Below are 21,400 nucleotides of genomic sequence, written 5' to 3'. Positions count from 1 at the left end.
ATGAAGGAGATGAATCCCAACAAACAGGTTGCATTTCATCACAGCTTTACAAGCCAGATAACCACAAAGAAAAAGGCCAGAGATGCCAGATTGATCTTAAGTATTGTGGCAAACAAACGCTGAAGGCCTGGCATGAAGCTCAGAGCAATGCAGAAGCTGGCCAGCAAGGCCACCAGCTTTGACAGAAAAGGTGTGTTCACACCATCCCGTGCTTGGTTCAGAAGAAGGCTCTGGACGTGCAGCACATTCTCTGTAATCTCACTAGATACAGCACATGCCAGCCCATACCAAGCCTGACAACTCTGCCACTCAACATGGCCACATCCTTTTTCCACAGGAGCATCCGAGGTGGTGGCATGACTACTCATGTCACTCCTCAGCAAGCTGCTTCAGCTCATTCAGCAGGGAAACAAATCTTCATGAACTACAGCAACAGGAGTGCCCGCGTCAGCAGGGGCAAGTTCCACCTTCCTTGGGCTGAGGCTGCTCCATTCCACAGGACATAAAAACAAATGTCCCAGCCCAAGGTCATTAGTGCACATCCAAATTCCTAGATCCTGTAAAACTGAAAAAAAAAATCTGAACTTGTTAAGTGAGATAAGGTTTTATGCAAATGTTCTAAGCTAAGTATTTACAAAGGAATTATTGAAGACATCAGTACATGCCTGAATTCCTCCAACTGAAAGACACAGTACACAAGGGTATATTCCTATAGCCATGGAAAAAGACAGGTTTTATTCTATCCTTGTCAAGAGGAAAAAAATCCCACCACAAACCAATGAATTTTAAGTATCTGCTTCCAAAGCTGCAGTGCAGCCTCAGTAACAGAAGTGTGCCATAGTCAAGCTGTAACAATACTTAGATTTCTTCAGGAATGCAGCATTTTTCATTTTACAGCACATATTCATAGTAGTAAGTGTTGATTACTTTTTTGCACTGCAAGGGTTGCTTTATCTGTACAATGTCACTTTCCTGGGACATGCTTCAGGATTAGAAGCACCCAAAAAACATCTTAGAAAAGGATCGATTTCTAGGAGATGCAGTTATTTAACCTGAATTAGCATGTGACTGTACATGTGCTAGCACAGGGGAGAGAGGGGAATTGTGTTGGATCCGCAGCACAAAGACATCAGCAACTTAGCCATGCTAAGGGTTTTTGTGGCTGTAAAAAGCATCTCTCCCACCTCTCCCTACACAGCTTTTCCTTGCTCCTCTTCCCAGACCAGCTCTGCACCCTCCAAGCCCTCCCACAAACTGCTCCTGTTCAGCAACAGAGCAGAACAGCAGCCAGACCGCTCTGACCAGAGCATTCCCAGCTGGGTTACGGGGACTCGGCTGTCGATGGTGTACAGGGACCGAGGAGTGCCAGGAAAAGAAGCAGCACTGGGGAAAACCACAACCCCCCTTGGTGGCTGGGATGAGCTGCCTGGCTGCTCACCAGATTTCTGGGCACCAAACTCACAGGTAAGTTTCACCTGCCACAGAATCATAATTAAACCTGCTCCCCTCAAGTGGCCCATCTTCTCCAGCTGCCAGAGCTCGCTTTGCTTCTGCCTCCAGGCTCATTATTACTTAGAGATGCATAGAAAGAGTCACCTGCAGAAGCCGATCCCACACGCCTGAGCCCAGAGCAGCCCTCGGGGGGCCGGCCGGGCTGTGGGAAGGCCCGGGGCCGTGGCTGTCGGCCCGGCCGGCCGGGCTGTGGGAAGGCCCGGGGCCGTGGCTGTCAGCCCGGCCAGTCGGGCGCTGTGCGCGGAGGAAGGCGCTCCCTCACTGCACCTTTTCATCTCGATAAGGATTTTCAAGGTCGTGTTCTCCTCCCCGGCCCCAGTGAAATGCCAAGCACGCAGCGCTGGTGCCCGGTGCTGCTCCCACCCTCGGGTGTCCCGGACATCGGCACAAGCTGCGGCATTCCCCTGGGCAGCGCAGGCCAGCCTTCCCCCGCCGGCCCCGCTCCGCTCCGGGCCGGCAGCGCCTCTGTGCCCGCGCTGCAGGCCTGGGACAGCTCTGCAGGCAGCCTTGTGTGCCCCGCCATTAACACTCCTGAGTTCAATATTGCAAATAAAACCGGGTTCCAGTCTGGGCCAATGCCTACCACTGGGGCTGCAGTGGTAGCTCAGGCTGTGCACACTGAAGCACTTGGCTGCACCATCTGCTGAGCCTGTCTTCAAGGGCACTGCATGGGGACTGCCTTGGGGACAGCCCCTGTCCCCAGAGCAGCGTCCAAACCAGCCCAGCATCAGCAGCCAAGGGGAAAAACGAGCTGCTGCCAGCCCAGTGCTCAGGGACGGGCAGAGGTGGTGGCACTGGGCCTGGGAAGCCCTTCTCCTCCGGGCACAGGGGATGCAGCCCCCTCTCCTGTGCCCAGCAGTCATCACTACACGGATACAAGCAGCTTAAGGACCTGCGTGCACTCCCTACATCACACAGGATTTTTTAGGGAGCTACTGGAGAATCATACATGCTGCCAGCTTACAAAGCCAGCTAATTATACAATCTGTTAAGCATGTATGCGCACACAACAGTGCTTTGAGTCATTAGAGGACGGGATTTATACTTCACTGCACGCATCTTGCTCTTTGTCAGTGCGTGCCTGGATACAGCCAAAACGAACACAAGTATCTGGAATGTCTGCAGCTCGCAGGCCAGCACATCTGAATACAAAGCTGAGCCCTGCGCGGCTCAGACTGGCTGCTGTGACCCTCAGTTGCACACAGCGCTTCCCCATACATGGTTAAAATCCTTACTCCCTTTCTGATCACTGAGCATCTGGAAGCAGACTGCAGCAGGTTTAAGCAATATTCTGAAGCTGTAAGAGGGATGTTAGGGATGGCAGCAGTGCAGGTGATGGGTTGTGAGGACAAAGAGCTCAACATGGGAGCCCACAGTGGGGCTGTACTGCGTTTAATCCTGGCAGTAGGGTTGGAGCCATCGTGGTTCCTATGGCAGCAGCCACTCCTCAAGGGCCGAGCCCAGGCCAGATGGAGATCCCTGTCCTAGGTGTTTGCCAGACAGAGAATGCTGCAGCACACCAGAGATGGCTGTTCCCTTCAGTCATCTCCAGTTCATTTCCTGGTGCCCAGTTATGATCTGCAAGGCAGCAGCTCTCCCCAGAGCACCCCAGGTGAAGTGACAGCAGCCCCAGGTCTGTGGCTCAGACCAGGGCTCCCTTCCACACTGCACGTGGCCAAAGCATCCAGGTGCTTTCTGTGCAAAAACTGAGAGCAATAGCTATGGTTTCCAAGGATTATAAAATGTTTCTGGCAAGTCTTGAATTTCTGCTGAGGATTTCAATTCAGCTTCCCAAATGTCTAAATACCCAGTATAACATGCCGATGAACTCTAACTGGCTTCCTCCACATAGCATGGCTACATCCTATGGACAGCCCTATCCTAAGCAATCACATACCTACAGCTTTGTGCTGTACTCTCAAAAAGATGTCTTTGGCACTGAATTTTCCATTTTTACCATCTATGTATTGCCATATTGCCTATTATTTAATGTGAACTCCAAAATGGGATTTTAAGCATTTGGTGCATAACGCACAGAATATTATTCTGAGGCTTTGTAACAAGTGAAGCCAAACCACCTCCGTTTTCACATGTTTTTCTTCCCTGCAAGTTGAGGGAAGCAGCAGAAGGCACAAATCCATAAGAGCTTCAGCTTTGTCTTGGAAAATACAAGTTGGTCAAAATAACCTCTTAAAATCTAGTAGAGGCCACACAAACCCAGCACAGTAGGAAATAACATTTCTTTGCGTTGTGCCATATCATACCCCAGCCCCTGTTCATCTGTAACAAGGTATTTTCTTTCTCTCAGTTTTCAGTAAAGGGGATATAGTCAGGAAAAGAAGATGGTGAGCTACATCTAAGCTCTCCTCACAAAAATAAGTCCTCTTTGTACAGCAACCTAGCAAACAAGTTGCAGGATCTATAGGTGCTTAAAGGCACAAGACATTTAATTCCTGAGATTTTCTTGTGAGGCCTGGAATACCCCAGGTTGCTAGTACCTTCCCCTGAAATTCAGAAAGCAAGGTTCTGAAAAACAAGCTACTTCAAAGCCAGTCTTTATGCATAATCCAAATTTTTTATAGCTCACATTGTTAGAAAGACATTCCTGTTCAGCTTACCTCCGTTGTGCTTTCCCTTCTTCCATCCAAATAAAAAAGGAAAAAGCTGAGAGTTTTTTTTTCAGACAGTGTAAAGTAGTATTTCTTGCCAAGATCCCTCAGTAACACTTTTTCTCCATCACTATCAGGTTTTGTAGCCTTTATATATGCCAAGGGATAAGAGGCAGCTGAATGAGTCAGTCTCCCTCAGTCAAAACCAGAATTTGTTGCAAGACATTTGAGGTAAAACTAATGCAGCTGGGGAGATGGAAAGTGTTATTTGAACACCCACTCCTCTGTGGGTACAGAAAATGAGGAATTCAGGAGTACAGCCTGCACACACCATGTGTGCTGCTCTCCAGGCAAACCACACCAGGCACTGTGCAAATCATCAGTTGCTTGATCTGGCCTCAGCTGAAGCTTGTTTATAGCTCACTGAAGCTGCTCGAATACAACCATCACTGTTGCTCAAGGCAATTACCTAAAATATCTCAGCTATTCATTTTCATCCTTATGTCAAAACTGTGTTTAATGGATCTGACACTGTGCCTTACAGTACCGTATACCTGCTATTAAGCAAGCCATCATGAGAACTTACAGGTTTGAAATTTGCTGCTTAACTCACTACTGCTTCACCATCAGCACCTGAATGAAATGCAACTCCCGTGACAGTTTTTTTTTCAGTGAACAGTTGCACTGTATTACTCTTTTTATTTATTTCTACCCAAATGCTGATCTACACCACCAGTGCAGAATTCACAACCTGCATATTAACTTACTCCCACCAACTCAGCTAAATAAATCATTACCTACAGTTCAGCTCACCTGCAAAGATCAAGCCGAAATTCTCTGACAAAGTACTTCTGCTACCCTTGTCTAGTAACTTTAATCTAATCTACAGACTGATCCAGAGAGCCAACTTGCTATCAAGTTCCAAAATCAGTGATGAATCTGCAGAACTATTAAAAACACAGACCTCACGGGCAGAGGAGAAAACACTCCTGCTTTCCACTAATAATGTCCTTTGTTCAATGTCCTTCTAATAATTGCCAGATCAATGGCATAAACAGATGCTTCTACTGTTCCAAAGCAGTGAAGACAAAGGGCGGTGATACTGCAGAAACCGCAGTGGTCAGGATGAATGAAATACAACATTGAAATTCTAGCAGCACTTCAGAGAAATTATTGAGTGTTTTGCTAGGCTCCCAAGCAACCACACACTGAGCAAGGCCAACAAGCAGGTAAAATGGTGCCTCCAGTTCTGCATGCAGAAGGTACAGGGAGGACATCCAGAAAGCAGCACATACCTTTTCAGGTGTCACCTTCACCGTGTCGCAGCAGATGGAATTACAGCCCACGGCACAGCAGAGAAAGCATCAATCTGATATTTAAGCTGTCTGCTTTGAAAGACAAACTACAAGTGACACAGCTGCCTGGCTGAACCCACACTCACCACCCGTGGTGCCAGGCAAGCACAGCACAACTGCACTGACAGCAGCTCAGGAGTGAGCTGTGACTTCCAGGGGAACCACGCTTGGCAGGAAGGTCACTCCCACCTCAACTTGTCACTGCTGCCAGACAGTCCTTGGGCTGTTCCAGCTTACTGCAGCAGCAGAAACTGTGGCCAAAAAGAGAGGGAACAGTTTTCTGCATGCCAGCAAAATCAGTGAGGAGTCAGATGGGCACCTGGGCTAAAGGAATGGCCACCACCCACAGCAGGATGGCTCAGTCACTCAGCTTGCTCCAGCCCTGCCAGTGGGGCTTGTGCCAGGCCCACAGCCAGAACCAACCTCTACAGCAAAGACTTTTACTTCTTCCACCAGCAGAATTGCAAGTGGTTACAATACTGTCAGCAATGGTACACCGCACCCCTCTGAGACTGATCCAGAGGCAACCACTTATAGTTACTAAAACAGGAGGGAATTAAATTCACCTCCCATCCAACCTCTACCTGTACAGCACTCTTTTAAAACATGGGATTTGTTAATAACTTTACCTCTTCTAGCTTTCCTCATCAACACATAATAAAAAAATACTGGCATAAAACCAGCTCATACATCTGGTCACGGTAATCAGAAACACCATACCTCACATACCAGCCATTCCCCTGTGTGCATCTGAACTGCTTGATGGGTGAAGTGCCCACCCTATAAAGCCAAGAACTCACCAGCTCAGGACTCAGCTTAAGGAGAACTGGGTTTGTTCAGCTCAATTTTGTGCTTCTTATAGAACTACACCAATTTACAATCTTCAAGTACTCAGTGCTGCATCTTCATTGACAGCCTTACACGATCAGCCACCAGCTTAGACATGCTGCTGCTCTGACACGGCAGATGATACAAATTCTCAGTGCTCATTGTAAAAGCAACAGCTTTTCACAGTTACCTGGAAACATTATTTCAAGCCAGCTGAAGCACAGCTTTGTACAACAGAGCCCCCAGGCACGGAAGGGACAGTGTCTCTGCCACATGCCCCCTGATCACAGCACAAGACAGCAGCAGGGGATGCAGGGCTCTTCTCTGATCACCAAGGAGCAGAAACTACCTGTGACTGAATGAGAAAAACAAGTAAACAGGACTAAAAGGGCAATTTGCTACACCTGTGCCAGCCAGAAAAATGCATATATAGTCCTTAGTGAGTTGAGTGCACTGCTCTGTCTTCTTGTTCTGCTCAATCAAAGCATCCCACAGCTGGGCTGTTACAGAACGGGAGCAGGAAAACTAAATCAGACAACACAACTTTCAAAGAGGGAATAACTTCAGTGGTGAAGAAAGAACATGAGAACTCTGCTGGCTTCTCCCATCTAGCATCGATGTACTTTATATTCTCCCAACACAAAACTATGCAAAAAGGATAAAGAGCTCATAAAGCCACAAAAAGAAGCAATTCCAAAATGAGCCATCAGGAACACCAAGAGAGTGCAATAAGAAATATTTTGTGATGGTCCTGATACAAGAATAAACCACAGCTTTCCCAAAGGGTATACAGGGAATTTACCTAGATGGAACTGACCAGGCTTAGCCCCAGTTTTAAGAACTGAGAAGAGCTCTGGTTCATTGGTGATTGCTCACAGCAACACACAAACACCAGCCACCACAGAGCCCCAGTGCCACATGGCCACCACTGCTGCACGAGCCCAGCAGCTGGTGGCTGCACAGGGACACGGGGCTGCCACTTCCAGCTGGGACAGGACGTGAGGAAGGTGAGGGCAGGCACAGAGCTCAGAATCGCACAAATCCCAGCCTCTTCACGGCGGTGTCAGAGGCACAGGCTGAGCTCTGTTTTCTCGGCAGGATGCCTGGCACTCGCTGTGCCATTTCAGAGTATCACTCAGTGCGATGGCTGATGGGCAAGATGCACCAGCTGCATCACCTCACCCTAGCCAGGAACGGGCACTGCCACTGAGCACTACGGGCTGCAACTCCAGCTGCAGGCAGCAGTAACTCCACAGCAGCATTTTCCCCTGTTCAAGATGTTAGAAAGTATGTACTTTGGCTACAATACTTAAAGACTTTTGAAAACCTAAATCATCGGCAACAGTGTATTCATATCAATCTCTTAGTGAAGAGCAGAGGCTACATCCTTTAAAGGCAATTCACTTCCACTTGCACAAAGCTACTTATTTAAGATAGCTGCACTTCCAACTGATACTAGTTTAACTCTTTGCTTACCTGTGGGATATGAAAGTTTAGATAAAGGTATTTGACATTAAAATCAGTTGAGAAAAACATCCTAACAAGTTCCTAAGCCTATTTGCTTTTCTTAGCATGATAGGCTTTACAATATTTCTTGCAATTCTCTGCTTCATGCTTTGTTCAAAACTTCCTGATTATACTAATAAAATAATGCCCAAAGCACACCAAAAATCTTTTAATAGAGTCAAAATTGATGTATTGAATCTATTACACCACCCAGCCTTTCCCCTCCACTGGAAAAGCATTAGAGCCTTTGGACATCTCATTTCAACAAGAAGGTTATTTAGTTCTTGAGTTTGGAGTAAAGTATTTAATCGCCAAAGGATTTGCAAATTACACATGAATATGCATGTAGCACTTCTCACCATGACATAAATCCTATTGTATATTTATGAATGGATTGCTTTGCCTCCAGCTTCTACATGTATATAAACACAGGTTTTAATCTTCAATTCCTTCCTCCCTCCCTTCTTTTTAAGAAGTTGCTTAAATGAATTTGCATTTTTGGAATCTATTACCTACAGTGTATTTCTTGCCTTTTTTAAAAAAAAAAACAAACAAAAAAACCAAAACTCCATAAACCTCCTTCTCCCATTAGGCAAAGTGCTTATTTATGAAAGGCTTTAAAGACCCTGTAAATGTGGTCATAAGGGAAATAAGCAACAGTTTTATATGGTTTGGGAGAGAAAAAGTTGAGGCAACAATCACTGGAGAAAGGAGTGCACCAGAGCTGGGACACAAAGGTATAAAATGACAGGTCAACAGCTTGCCTTTGACTGCAAAGCCACTAGCTGGGGGGGACTAAATCCTCCATAAATACAGAGAGTGCAACATAAATAATAAAACTGTTGTGAAATCCCTAATTCATACTGACATAACCTCATTATTCCCTACACCTCTGAACAGGCATCTAGGCTGGTCAAAAAGCAGCTGCACCAAAGCAGCATTCCAGCCTGCCTTCAACAAAAACAGGTAAGAGGCAGTACTGTCATTCAGAGTTGTTGCCACATAGCTGTCCATCTACTCCAGACAAGTAATTCAAACAATAAAGCCTTTAAAGGGCATTGTTAAAATTATTAAACTTGGGTTATTTCACTGCAAATCTGTTCTGCATTAAATCTGACTGTGAAGGGGCACTTACCAACATGCCACACTCCATCAGAAGCAAGTGCCACAAGCAAACTTCCAAGCAGAAGGTTTATAGGTATGAAAACCACTTGGGCTGCTCTCATTTTTGTTACTACACACAGCAAAACCCCAGCACTCAGGAGCTAACTGCACCAAATGCCACCTTCTCTCAAGGACCTGGTGCCACTTGGCTCTGGTCAGGAAACCGGAGCAGGCTCCAGGCCCATCTTGGTGCCTGGGGTGGTGGCAGCAGCCACACAGACACAATGGGACACGGTCTGACACGAGACCAAATCCTCCCAGCCCCACACAGGGGGGTCCAAAGCAGGCTGTGAACTGCAGCGTGCTCAGCTGCAGTCATGTGCTCCTCCACTCACCCAGGGATCTTTTCCTGATGGGAAGGAAGAACCACCACAGCACCTGACCCAAACCCCGCGGTGACCGCACAGGAAAGGAGCCCCAGCACAGCCAAGATACTGAAGATGCAACACAACTTGTCAGAGCTACCATCCAAAACTGCAGGAGCCTCCGTCTGGGAAGCAGATAGGAAAGAAACCAGGAAGCACTCTGGGGTATTAACAACAGACTACTGGACAAACAGAGAATAAAGATGAGAAAATTCAACACAGAACATTTGCTTTAGGGATAAGAGTGTCATTTACAAAAGATGTGTGAAAACAAGCCTGAGTGGAAGACTGTGTGACCAGTTCAGTTGCAAATTTGTCTTTGCAAACTAAGATTTTTATCCATGCAACCCTTTTGCAAATGACCACACCAGGCTCCTGCCATGCACCTCTCCCCTGCCATCCACCCAATCTTCTCCTGAAAAGGAATCTTAAAAAGGAAGTGATGAGTACTGCCCAATGAATATAAGAGAAGCAACTGAGATTGCTTTAAGAAGTATTCATATTCAGGTTCTGCTTACATTGGCATCAGCCAGATGAAGGCAGATACCTTCTAAACTGAATTATTAGTAAGCCAGTTGTATGAGAAATTCACCATGGCTGCCACACAGCAGTCAATTAGTAATTAACAGATGACAGATGACAATGTGTCTACCTTTACTCAGAATTATAGACCACCTCAGCTGAGTTTTCATATCCAAATTTAAAAAGAAAAACAGAAAAGTTAAGGAGTCCAAGATATCTTACAAAACTTCAGTGCCACAGAAAACAATGGGACATGGCAGAAGCCATGACATTTCACTTCCCTCCACATACAGATTAAAATAAGACAGAATAAGACTCACTGAGGGCTGCAAAGAGATCTCTTTGTCAGACAAATCTGCCCATGTCTAGAATACTGGAAAACTTTTTGAGAGCTAGCTGTTAAACAGCCTAAAGTCTTCTATGTATGTGTCCATTTAAGAATTAAACAGTCCCATCAAGGTCATAACTTGTGTTAACTCTGATGATTAGTCCTTGTGGTGTGACATAAGTGACATAAAGAAAGACAAATAGCAAGCCTGGCTTACTGCCTTGCTGGCTGACAAGCTATTTAGGTTAGCTGGAAGTGGAGATGACTTCAAGGAATTTCACAAAAATCTAAACAAGTGAGTCAACTGACAGCTGAAATGGAGAGAGACCAGATGTTGAGAAATGTTGAATAATATACTGAATGGGAGAATTTAACCTCCTTATTCTCTGCAAGGTTAACACACCACTAATCAAATACACCTGAGCATCACCACATCCATGCTCCAGCAAAAAACCTTTGTTCAAAGTGATGATTTAATTTCAAGTTTAAACCATGCCAAAACTCTACAATACCAAATATTATTAATGCTAAGAATATTTATTAAAAAAAAAAAAAACCAACACAATTCAATATGAAAAGCTCACCTGGAATTAGATACAGTAGAGGTCATCAGGATTTAGGTAAGTCTTACTATTTTTTTGAAAAATACCACCCAAGCACCACCCAAGACAGGCCACCAGCCTGAGGTATCTCAGAAGAACCTGGAAACCTCACAGAAACCTGGATAAGTCACACAGCGACATCACATGTGACAGCCAAATACTTTCCATTATCATCCCCACCCAAATCCCCTTTGAGATAATTTGGATAAGCAGCTCAAATATACACTCAATGTTTCAAACAGTCCAACAATGGAGCCAGTGTCCAGGATGAAGATGTCAGGAGATGACTCCTCCTCTTCACTCAGGGGCCAGGTGCCGTGGTGTGACAGGTTTCTGCTGCCAAGCCACGGTGCCAACCTGCCTGAGCCCTCTGGAGGATATCCCATGGGGTTGATGGAGCTGATGGCCTGCAGGCTGCATGGCCAAGGGGACAGCTTGGGCAGCTGTGCCACCAGCATGGCTTCTAGTGGCTGCAGAATCCCAGTTGGTTCATGACATCCAAAGCTGTGTCTAGCAAAATTAACCACCCAATTATCCACAGTACATTTTCACAGAGCCCTTCAGGGTTTACCTACGTTTTCCTGTGCTGCTTGGAGGGTCCAGAAGGTTATTTCACCCACTGCTGTTCCTCTGCAGGCCATCCTCCCTGTGGGGTAGGGTTGTGAAGGATGAAATAGCAGAGAGCCCTCTCCTTGGCAGGGGACTGCCCTTGTTCTGAGTACAAGGCAGTTGAAAGTCATATATGAGAAATCTGCAAGCTGTTGCAGGGTCATTTAAGCAATAGTTTCGCTTACATTTTGGTTCAAAGTAGCTGTGTGACCACCTTACATCTCAACTCAACAGAGCAGATATGAATGACTGCCTCTTGCAAATCAATACTGTTTATTGCGTGCTTTAAATCAATAAAGCTTTCCTCCGTGGAGTACATTCTTCTAAAATAGTAATTAGGCATTTGAGAAGAACCAAACAGTTTCACTAAACAATACCATTAGTCCTGAAACATCAGTTTGACATCTCAGCCAGAAAGCACTTTGTCAGAACTAATTAATCCCTACAGCACCTCCATGAATTGAGAAAGCAATTCATCTGTTTTTTAAATGTGTTGGGTACTTATGCTGCAGAACATCATGGCTGGGGTGGAATCCGTAAGTATCAGCATAAACTGAGAACAAACCAAGCCAGGAGAACCCATCCAAGAGCATGAAAAAAAACAGAGAACACTGACAGCTGTAGGATTTGGCTTCTTTGCATCTTCCTGTTACACACCAAACCTCCTGTGACTATCTGGAGAGTCTTCCAGATGCCACTTCACAGAATGAGTGGCAGTGAAAAGCAGTTATTTTTCTGCAGGGAGCAGTTTTGCCCACTGTTTGTTCAGCCAATTATCTATGCATGTAGCTTTAAAGGGAGGAGGGAACAGTAACCTTAGGCTCTGTGAACAAGAACTGAGCTTAAACTGCTCAAATAAAGCCAAGTCCTCATTACCACAAGCAAAGCACATAACCTTACTAAACAGGTCTCTAAATGGCAAGCAGCCAGCATGAACAGGTCTCTCCAAGGAAGTGGTCAATCTGCATAGCTCTCCTACAGGTTGCAGGCAGCAGCATTAGTCTACACACCTCCTCCTAACTCTGCCAAGCTGCTGCCACCGCTCTTTATTGATTAATTATTCCAGCTAACACACGTCCTGCTGCTGCAGCACTCAAGGCCATCAGGTGCAGCCAGCCATGGCACAGGGAGACCAGCAAGGCTTTCCCAAGCCAGCTGTATGGTCTGTCCCTCTCTCTGAGAAAGGCTTGAAGGTGTCCCATACAACACAAGTGATTGCCAAGCCCAGCCCAGGACATTTCCCTCCTGTCAGACGTGAGCTCAGCAGTGTCCGTGACGCGTGCAGGAACGCGCTCTGGGGCGGTGATGCTGCTCAGAATGCTGAGCACAGAGCAAGGACAGCCTCGGCAGCCTGCAGCCACCTCCAGGAGCACACAACAGGAGTCATTTCCTAACAGACTCCTCCAGCAACTGAGATTAGAGCCAGTCCCAAAAGCTGGAGTGGTGGGTCAGTTACAGGACCTCCCCAAGCCACCTTGCAAACATCACTTCTTTACATACAAGTGATTTCATTAAACTCCTTTGGACAAAACTTCCCATATTTCCCAATACATTTTCTGGCACAATCTAGAGGAATTTAAATCACACTCAGACATGGAAAATTTTGCTGCAAACTCATCTTCCAAAAACTGTGCTAGCTATGAAGCTGCCCTATGAAGAATATCTTTAGGAGATGCTCTGCCTCATTGTTGGTTTCACATGGGTTCCAGCAAGTGAAAATCCATTCTTCCTGTAAAACTTGATCAGAAATCATGGGGCAGAGCTAAGCACCTGGGAACACCTCCTCAGCTGGGCTGGCAGAGAGCCTGACCAGAAACTGGGGACAGTTTCACAAGTGCATCCTCAGCAGCATTCCTGGGTTGCCAGCCCCATTCCCACTCCTCCAAGCCTCCCAGCTCAGCCCCAGCTGTGCCACCACGAGTTTCTGCACAAGCATACACAGCCTGGATCAACTGTTCCTGTAAATTAACCCAGACAGCAAAATGGCATTTTTCAGCCAGACCAGCTTCTGGACCTCACTCCCTGCAACGATACAGAATTTTACCCTGGCAGAAGCAGCAGCTTAAGGTGCCCCAAACACAACAGCACCAAGCACCTGCCCCAGGTGCCCAACACCGCAGCTAACTCTTCCCTGTCAAACCCACATCTTCTGGAATTTACTAGCCAATTTCCTGCCATTCCAGTGGATGGAGATCAAGATAACTATGCTGATATGAAAATATATGACCTACATAGGGAATGGAATTGCTGAGTCCGTTGCCAAATAAGTTCCCAGTCAGTGGCAAGTTCTAACTTCATATGCTGTCAGTTTTTGAAGCAAAATTAAAGGAGTGAACTTGTGAGCAAGATGACCTTGCAGAAGATGAAGCTCAACCTACATATTTCTAAACAATGTGATATACAGACATTTCTTCAAAAGCATTTCTGATCCTTTAAGACTCCGAATTCCCCAAGATGCACAAAAAAGCTGCTGAGCTGAACAAAGCCTCACATTTTTTTATTTTTTTTTTAATGTTCCATAGGGAAGCAGGATAAAGTAACATCTTTTTGTCATTCTAAAGTCACTGTCAGCATCCTCTGTCTCTACACACATGTGCATAGCACACCTTTAGTAGTGATGCCCTTGTTAAAAAGCATCACATCTGTTGTGTTCAGTTCCCTCCCCAGTGTGAGGTGAGCTTACACTACTGAGGATGCACACTGGTTCTGAAGGCAGATCCTGCAGTCTTCAAAACATTCAGGCTTATCTGTGGAGTCCAGGGGGAAAAAAAAAATCAACCCAAAACTCCCCCAAAATAATAAAGCCTGATCTTTTATAACTGGTGTGATGCATTTCAGCTCCAACCCACTTTTCCAATCTAGAGGTGCATCTTGAGCTAACTCATCTTGGAAGACACTTGATATTAAAAAATTAAAATAATTTCAAGTGTCACAATAATCTTACTTGCTATCCTTGTCTCCTCATGTATTAGCACCTACATAAAACTATTACCATGGAAAAAAGTGATAACAGCACAAATCCTACGCATTAGGACACCTGTTCCAAGAGGTGGCATTTGGATGACTTTGAAGACTGCATTTCTGTCACTCCCTTCTGTACTCGTGGAAAATGGTCATCAGCAGTTTCTATGGGCACACACTGAGCTGCCTGTTCCTTATGAAGCTGTCAGCTATTTTGGGGAATGCAAACACGAGAAAGCAGCAGATTCACATATATGTGACAGGGTGCTTAGCTAGATATCATCAAAGAAAGGCAACACCAGGCATCAAACTAGCAGCGTTCAGCTGCATGACCTATGCTGTTGGCACTGATGAAAGAGCATTTCTCTCCCCTGGTTCTTCTAGCTTGGAGAATCTTTCTCTCTTCTCCTTATGCTTACTGATTTTCATCTACAGAAGAGCACAACGCCTTTTGTTCCTGCTGCCTTTCATTGCCCCCCCTTCTTCCAGCCCTTTTATTTTGAAGGATTCTCACATTTAAGTTAGCTATAGCAGCTTTATTCCAGTCATTAAAGTTATTCTACATTAAGCAAGTAATCCTAGGAGTAGACAGTTATGTATGAATTTTCAGCACAACTCTCACATTTTTAAATCTTTAATAAAGGCAGTTTGTGGACCAAGTGTGCAGAGCAGACTGGGGACAAAAAACAAAGATCAGAATAATGCAGAGGAGACAATACTCTGCAGTGTTTCTCATAAAGCCTAGAAGGGCAATTCTCGAGATCAGCAAAGCTGAATCTTTCTGAGTCAATAGGTGGCCCTAACTATTTCAAACACACAAGATCTTACATGCAACACCACATGCACTGGCCCTCAGCCTTGGTAAATCTCTTCACTGCTTTGGAGGCTCATACTAGAAAAACCTTCATGTAGGGCAGGAAGGGAATTCAGGCAGAAAATGCAGAACCTGGGCTTTTACATAATGAACATCCTTTACATCCCAACCCTTTACAGCATCAAGAGCCTTCAAGAAATGATGTGCCATCAACTAAGATACTGCTGCCTCCCAAAATTGAAAACATCTGATGCTGTTTAGCAATTTCACCAAATTTAAGCTACAATTGCTCCTATTTCAATAGCTTTCATTCTCAACAGGAGTCCAGTGATAGAAGTGAAATGAGAAGTTCAGTCAGCTCCATCTAAAATAACCCAGAAAAACCTGCTTACACCACCAGGCCAGCAGGAGAGTACACCATAAATATTCAAGAGTGGGATGGGTTATCAGGCATGGCCAAATTTTCAATGCATCCTGAAGCTTCTGTACTGAAAGACAAAGAGAAGTTAAAAAATTTATTCTCTTACGAGACAGTCTGAAGGAGAGTAGAAGTTCCCCTAAAGAGCCCAATGATAGCACAGCACTGGAACAGAGATTCCCATCTCTAATCCTCACTTCTGATGAAAACTGAAATCTCACTCGGGGCGCTCTGTTGCTCAAGTGCTACTTGTGCTGATGCTTAAGAACAAGCAGCAGCTGGTGCTAAAGTTTTGAGACATCACTGGTATTTTCTGTCTGGCCACCAGCACAGCAGCTTCCAGAGCAATGCACCCTCTGTGTTAAGAAAGCAACTGAGACAGCTCTCTGACGTGGTTTGCCAACTGGTATGTACTGGTGCAGATCTGAAAGGTTCTGCTTAGTTTTAAAACCAGGAATGACAAATTTTCTCCTCCAGCTCAGTAAGGTTTGATCTCCTGTCACACTTTATTCAATTCCTGAATTTTCCAATTTCCAACAGATCTACCAAAAAAGGCAGCTGTGTGAGCTTCCTCTTACAAAAGGGAAAACACAGTAGGGTTCTGTTTTTTCCCCTCCATCTGCTCAGAAGAATTGCCTTAGAGCTCTTTAACCTGAAAAGTACCTTTTGCATTACATTGATTCTTGATTCTTTTCCATTACACCACACCACAGGGACAGCAACAGTTAAATCATAAAATTCTTCAGATTATTTAATCTCAGGTGACTTCCCAAAATGTTCCAACATCCACAGGTTTCTCAGGACCACCCTGAGTCTTAAAAGGTACAAGGTAAAAGTGCTTTGACATGCAGCTGCTTCAACCAGAGCATCACTCGGGCCAGCTCCACAGGACAGTGAGAAGCCACTGGGTACCAGGGACCTCCTCCTGGCAAAGTCTAACAGCCCCTCTCACCAACAGCCCATCAGCAGGACTGGAGTCATGTGTTAAACAAGAACTGGAAAAGCACCAGCCCAGCTTCTGATTTCACAGCCCAAGGCCAGCTGAGGTCCCACCTTTCACCCCTGCCTCCCCTTCCCTGCTGCAGACCCCTGTGTGCCCACATTCAGATCTGCTTCCCTGGCAGCCAACCTCAGCAGGACTGCAAGCCTGCTTATCACAAAACAGTGGGATGGCCCATGCCCTGAAGCTAGATGGTATCCCTGCTCATGTTTATTTCCACTAAATTAAGCTAGAATGAAAGATTTAGGGAAGGTTTAAAAACCTGTGTTCTATCTTTCACTACCAGTTGCTACTCACTGATCAGGTTTACAAAGGTCCCCACTGCCACTGGGTTCAGAGTGAGCCCTAACATACACATCTTCCTCCACAATCCTCAAACCTGCATTTCTACAGCCATGTTACCCAATATCTATTGCTTTTTGCTGGGTTACAGACAGAATGTGTAAGCACAGCACACAGAGCAATGGAGCAAATTCACAAACCAACGTCTCAGCTGCAGCAATTTTAAATACGACTTGTAAAAGGCTAACCTTGCAAACATTTAAACTTTAAAATACAGTGATAAAGTTAGGGCTCAGTGTGTAAATCCAAATTCACTCCACTGTAGGGAGCAGGCATCTTCTCACCTGAGCTGATGAGAAATCCCCCATCAACTGGTATTCACAGGGAGTGGTAATTACTTGGAAGACAAGATTCTTTCCCGTACGGCAGAGGAGAATTTCAGCTGATAAAAAGTCACAGTCCACCAGATGATGGGTAAGTGTTGTGTCACACAGTTGTTCTACTGTGGACCACTAGACTCCTCAAACCCTTGCAGATTTTCAGGGGCAGTGTCCAATGCAGGTTGTTTCCTTGGTAGCACTACTGGAAGATGACTCAGATGCAAAGCTCGTCAGGGCCACGTGTATTCAGGTGTATTTCTATGTGCACAACAAGTGCCATGTGATAGGAGTTATCAGAATGTGTTTGATTATTCTCCTCTAGCAGTGGTGAGCAGGTAATGATTCTGCGACAGCTCAGTACACATGGCTAAATAAGGCACCCATTTAGTCATTTCTGTCATTCCTGAATCACTAACCAAGGACACACAGGAATTTTTATAAGCCTGCATTAGGCCTATTAGATTTCTCACTAGTCTTCATTCTCTGAACAAAATAAGGATGCCAGGAAAGCATTCCTAATTTAAGCTTCCATCAAATTTTATGAAGGTTAAAGAAAACACCTTAGAACAACTCTGTTATTGGCCCTTCTCAACCACATTCCTAAAACTGAACCCCAAGATGAGTTCCAAAGCCCTGCCTGGCAGCAGGTTACATTTGTGTACAGTACACACAAGGATTATTCCTGGAATGCAGAACACTCCTTAAAATCTTGTAAAACTGGACAATCATTCACTTCCACGCTTAACAAAAAACCCATCTAAGTACACGGAGCAAAGGCAAAGTCCTGACACCCCACCAAGAATGGAAGCCCCTTCAAGGAACTGATCGCTGGAGCAAGGGGAAGAAAGGAACAGAAATTCAGAAATTGCACTTTCTGCCCTATCACAAGGAAAACGCTCACTGTCAGATAGGGAAGTGTGTGAAATTTATTAACGACAAACTGCATAGTTCAGATTGTTGGAATTTCCAACTCGCTAGGATGGATTTTTGAGTTCCTGTTTCTGGGAACTGTAGCTAAAAAAGCATTAAACGAGAAATTTAAAAACTTCTAATTTCAATGGTGATCCAGCAGCTGAGCTTCCTGCATGTCCAAGCTCCCGTGCTCTAGCTCACCATGACTGCCTCAAGCATGGAAGTACAACATGCTAGGACAGAGTGTTGCTTGGAAATGACCTCGGTCTTGAGCAGCACCCTGTTTTCTGTTTATCTTACTTTTCTAAGTGAGCGATGCAGGGAAAGAACTACTCAGGGCAAGCAGGAGCAAGGGGATACGGCAGGGAAGAAGGCGGCAAAGAGGGGCGATCAGAGACACACCCTGAAGTCAGTGACCTCCGCGATGGCCAAGCTCGGTAAGGCCGCGCAGCTGCCCGCAGAGGCGGGCCACGATGCCGGACAGGGCCCGCCGACACCTCCCGGCCGCACTTTGTCCCTCCCCAGCACCGAGCCACCGCCGCTCCCCTGGCGTGCCCCGCAAGGGCTCCCAGCCCCGCAAGGGCCGCATGGCCGCGCCGATCGCAGCTGCGGCTCCGCAGCGCGGCTGGGGCCGGCGGAGGAGGGACCAGATCGGCAGCACCGCAACTCGCTGAGCGCCCTGCATCCCTCCTCTCCCGCGCAGCGGGGCAGGCGGCAGTGCCCGGCCAGGCCCGCAGGTAACGCCGCCACCGTCCCGCCCTGCCGTGCCGTGGAGCCTGGGAGGAGCCGGGGGACGGCAGCAGCAGGGACCGGCCGGGCTCCCGGGAGCCGCGCCGGGCTCTGCGCGCACACCGCGACCGCGGGGTCCCCGCCCGCCGCCGCCGCCCACCTGTCGCGGGGGTCCACCCAGCTGGTGGTGCGGCTGCCGTGGTCGATGTAATACACCTTCCCGTCGTAGTCCCGCGCCTCCTCCCAGCCCTCGGGCAGCGGCAGCTCCTTCCGCGGCATGGTCCGCACCGCCGGCCGCGCCGCCCCATGCACCGCCGCGCTGCGCTCCGGGGGCCGCGCCGGGGCTCCCCTCCCGCGGGCGGCGCGCAGCGGTGCGGGGGCCGCGCCGGCCCAGCCGCGCAGGGAGGCCCCGCCGCCGGGCAGCCCCACATGCCGGCCCCGCGGCGGGGGCGGGCCGGGGCGGTGCGGGAGGGCGGCGGCGAGCCCGCGGTCAGCGCTGGGCGCGGAGCCCCGGCCGCTCCGCCCGCTCACGCCTCCATTTCCTGCTCCGCCGGCGCCCGCCCCGCGAGCCCCGCGGCGGCACCGCCCCCGGCGCGGCGACGCCCCCGACCACGCCCCCGACACACCCACACCCGACCACTCCCTCGGACACACCCACGCCCGGCCACGCCCCCAGACACACCCGCGGGCGCGTTCCCCGCCCCGGGCGGGTCCCGCGGGCCGCGCGCCCCCGAGCGCCCCGGGGCGGCGGGGCCGGGCAGGGACGGGCCTGGGCGCTCGGCGGCCCCGGAGCACCGGGCCAGGGCCGGGAACAGCCGCCAGAAGCGCTGCCCTGCTCCCTGCTTCCGAGGGGAAGCGCTGAGGGCACAGCGCGGGTGTCAGGGAGCGGATCGGGGCTGCTCGGTGCCCTGGAGCACACGGCCGCGGCGAGCCGGTGCTGGCATCGCACGGACGGGCGGCCCTGGGCTCGGAGGTGGCCCTGGGCTCGGAGGTGGCCCTGGGCTCGGAGGTGGCCCTGGCCCGGGTGCACTGCCCTCGGGTGGCCCGGCCCAGCCGTGGTGGGCTCCCCGCAGGGGCTGGCGGGGAGCCAGGAGCCATCGGGGCAGCCCATGGCAGTGACAGGGGTGACTCGCTGTGGGCTCCGGGGGAAAGCTCGTGGCAGCTGGAACGTGGACACACTTCGGAGCGTGGGAAAGCCGGGTTCTGAAAGTAGTTCGGGAGGAAGAGACAGGCGGCGGTACGGCCACATGCCGCAGGGAGGGTGATGGTGCCCACCCCGCGGGCTCTGGCACAGCTGCCGTGCAGTGTGGGACCAGCTGTGAGGACGTGCCCTCCACAGCTTCTCTCCCCGAATCTCACTCATTTCGGCTTGACCGGCCAGCCCGTGACAAAATGTCCCGAGGGGAGCTGGTGGCACGCCGTGGGGAGGGTGGCGTGCCCAGCCTGGCGTGAGGGCAGCTCCTGGGAGGTTCCCGGTGAGCACCAGCCAACGCCGGATTCCTGCTGTCCAACACCGGGGAAAAACAAGAAGTTTTGGAGAGCTTCAGCTATTGAAACAGCAGAATGGAGCAGGGATCCCTGCCAAGCAAAGGGGTGGAAAAGGAAACTGCAGGATGGGAAGACGGGAGCCTCGAAGGGCTGGAGAGGAAAAGTAAAAGTGAAAAAGACAATCAGAAATAACATCTCACTTTTGTGCCAGATTTTGTGGGATTTTTTTCTCTCGGGCTTTCTGACAGCCTGCTGGGAGTCAGGGCTGCTAATTCTCTGGAGGCCAAAGCAGAATGTGGTAGCAGTTGGCTGATGAAGTGGTTGAGCAGGGAAGAAAATGAAGACAAGTAAAACTGAAAGTGAGGCATTTGGAAAATAGCCCGGTTTAACCCCATTTTATCTGAAGCCAGACTTGGTGCGGACTGCTAAATAAATTGCTCTTATGAACAGCACTATACACAAGGCTTTTAAATTAATAAAAAATGAAGAATAAAGGAATTTACACCATTTCTGTCCACAGCTCTAAGCAGGGCTTGTGTTTTTTTTCCGGCAGGGAGGACTGGGAGCACTGGGAGCGGTGCCGCTCCAGCGAGCAGAGCCGGCAGCGCCGGGAGCCCTGGGCCAGCGCCAGCGGAGGGCAAAGCATTTCTGCGGGGCACTGGGCTACTCACTGTGGCTGTTATTTTCTCTTTTCTGCTTTTGATTTCGTGGGTAATAGTGTTTCTCTCTTTGTAAAACGCTCAGCAAATGCTCAGGACATTTCAAAAGGGGAAATGTGGCAATGGGAAGAAAATCAGCAGCAACCAGTGCTTTCAAATACTACAACAGAAGAAGTAAACAGCAAAGTGATAACAAATTATTGTGTATTTTAACGGTCCTGTATTTGTGGTCTTATGTTTCAGCACAGAGATATTTCCAAAAGGCATATTTATTTTAAAGCTTTTAAAAAAGAATTCAGAGCATATGTAGAGCATATAGGAAAAGGCTGTATGTAAAGAAGCTGACCGAATACCCTT

At 48.1% G+C, this 21,400-nt stretch overlaps 1 protein-coding gene across 2 annotated transcripts in view; it reads right to left on the bottom strand.

Annotated features, from left to right (window-relative positions):
• WWC1 (WW and C2 domain containing 1) overlaps nt 1-19,237 on the bottom strand; it is a 66,727-nt gene extending 47,490 nt beyond the window's left edge. For both annotated transcript variants that reach the window (XM_005523465.3, XM_088063593.1), the window contains exon 1: nt 19,057-19,237. In XM_005523465.3, the coding sequence (XP_005523522.1) occupies nt 19,057-19,175 (119 nt within the window). In that variant the 5' untranslated portion in view covers nt 19,176-19,237. The remainder of the gene's footprint in view (nt 1-19,056) is intronic.
• Between the last annotated feature and the right edge of the window lie 2,163 nt (nt 19,238-21,400).

Source organism: Pseudopodoces humilis, chromosome 17 (assembly GCF_049639895.1).
Source record: "Pseudopodoces humilis isolate 2021_Gansu_Grassland_sample_001 chromosome 17, ASM4963989v1, whole genome shotgun sequence".
In the NCBI taxonomy this organism is placed as follows: Eukaryota; Metazoa; Chordata; class Aves; order Passeriformes; family Paridae; genus Pseudopodoces; species Pseudopodoces humilis.
The sequence above is the reverse complement of the archived record's forward strand: the minus strand, read 5'-3'. Positions and strand labels throughout refer to the sequence as shown.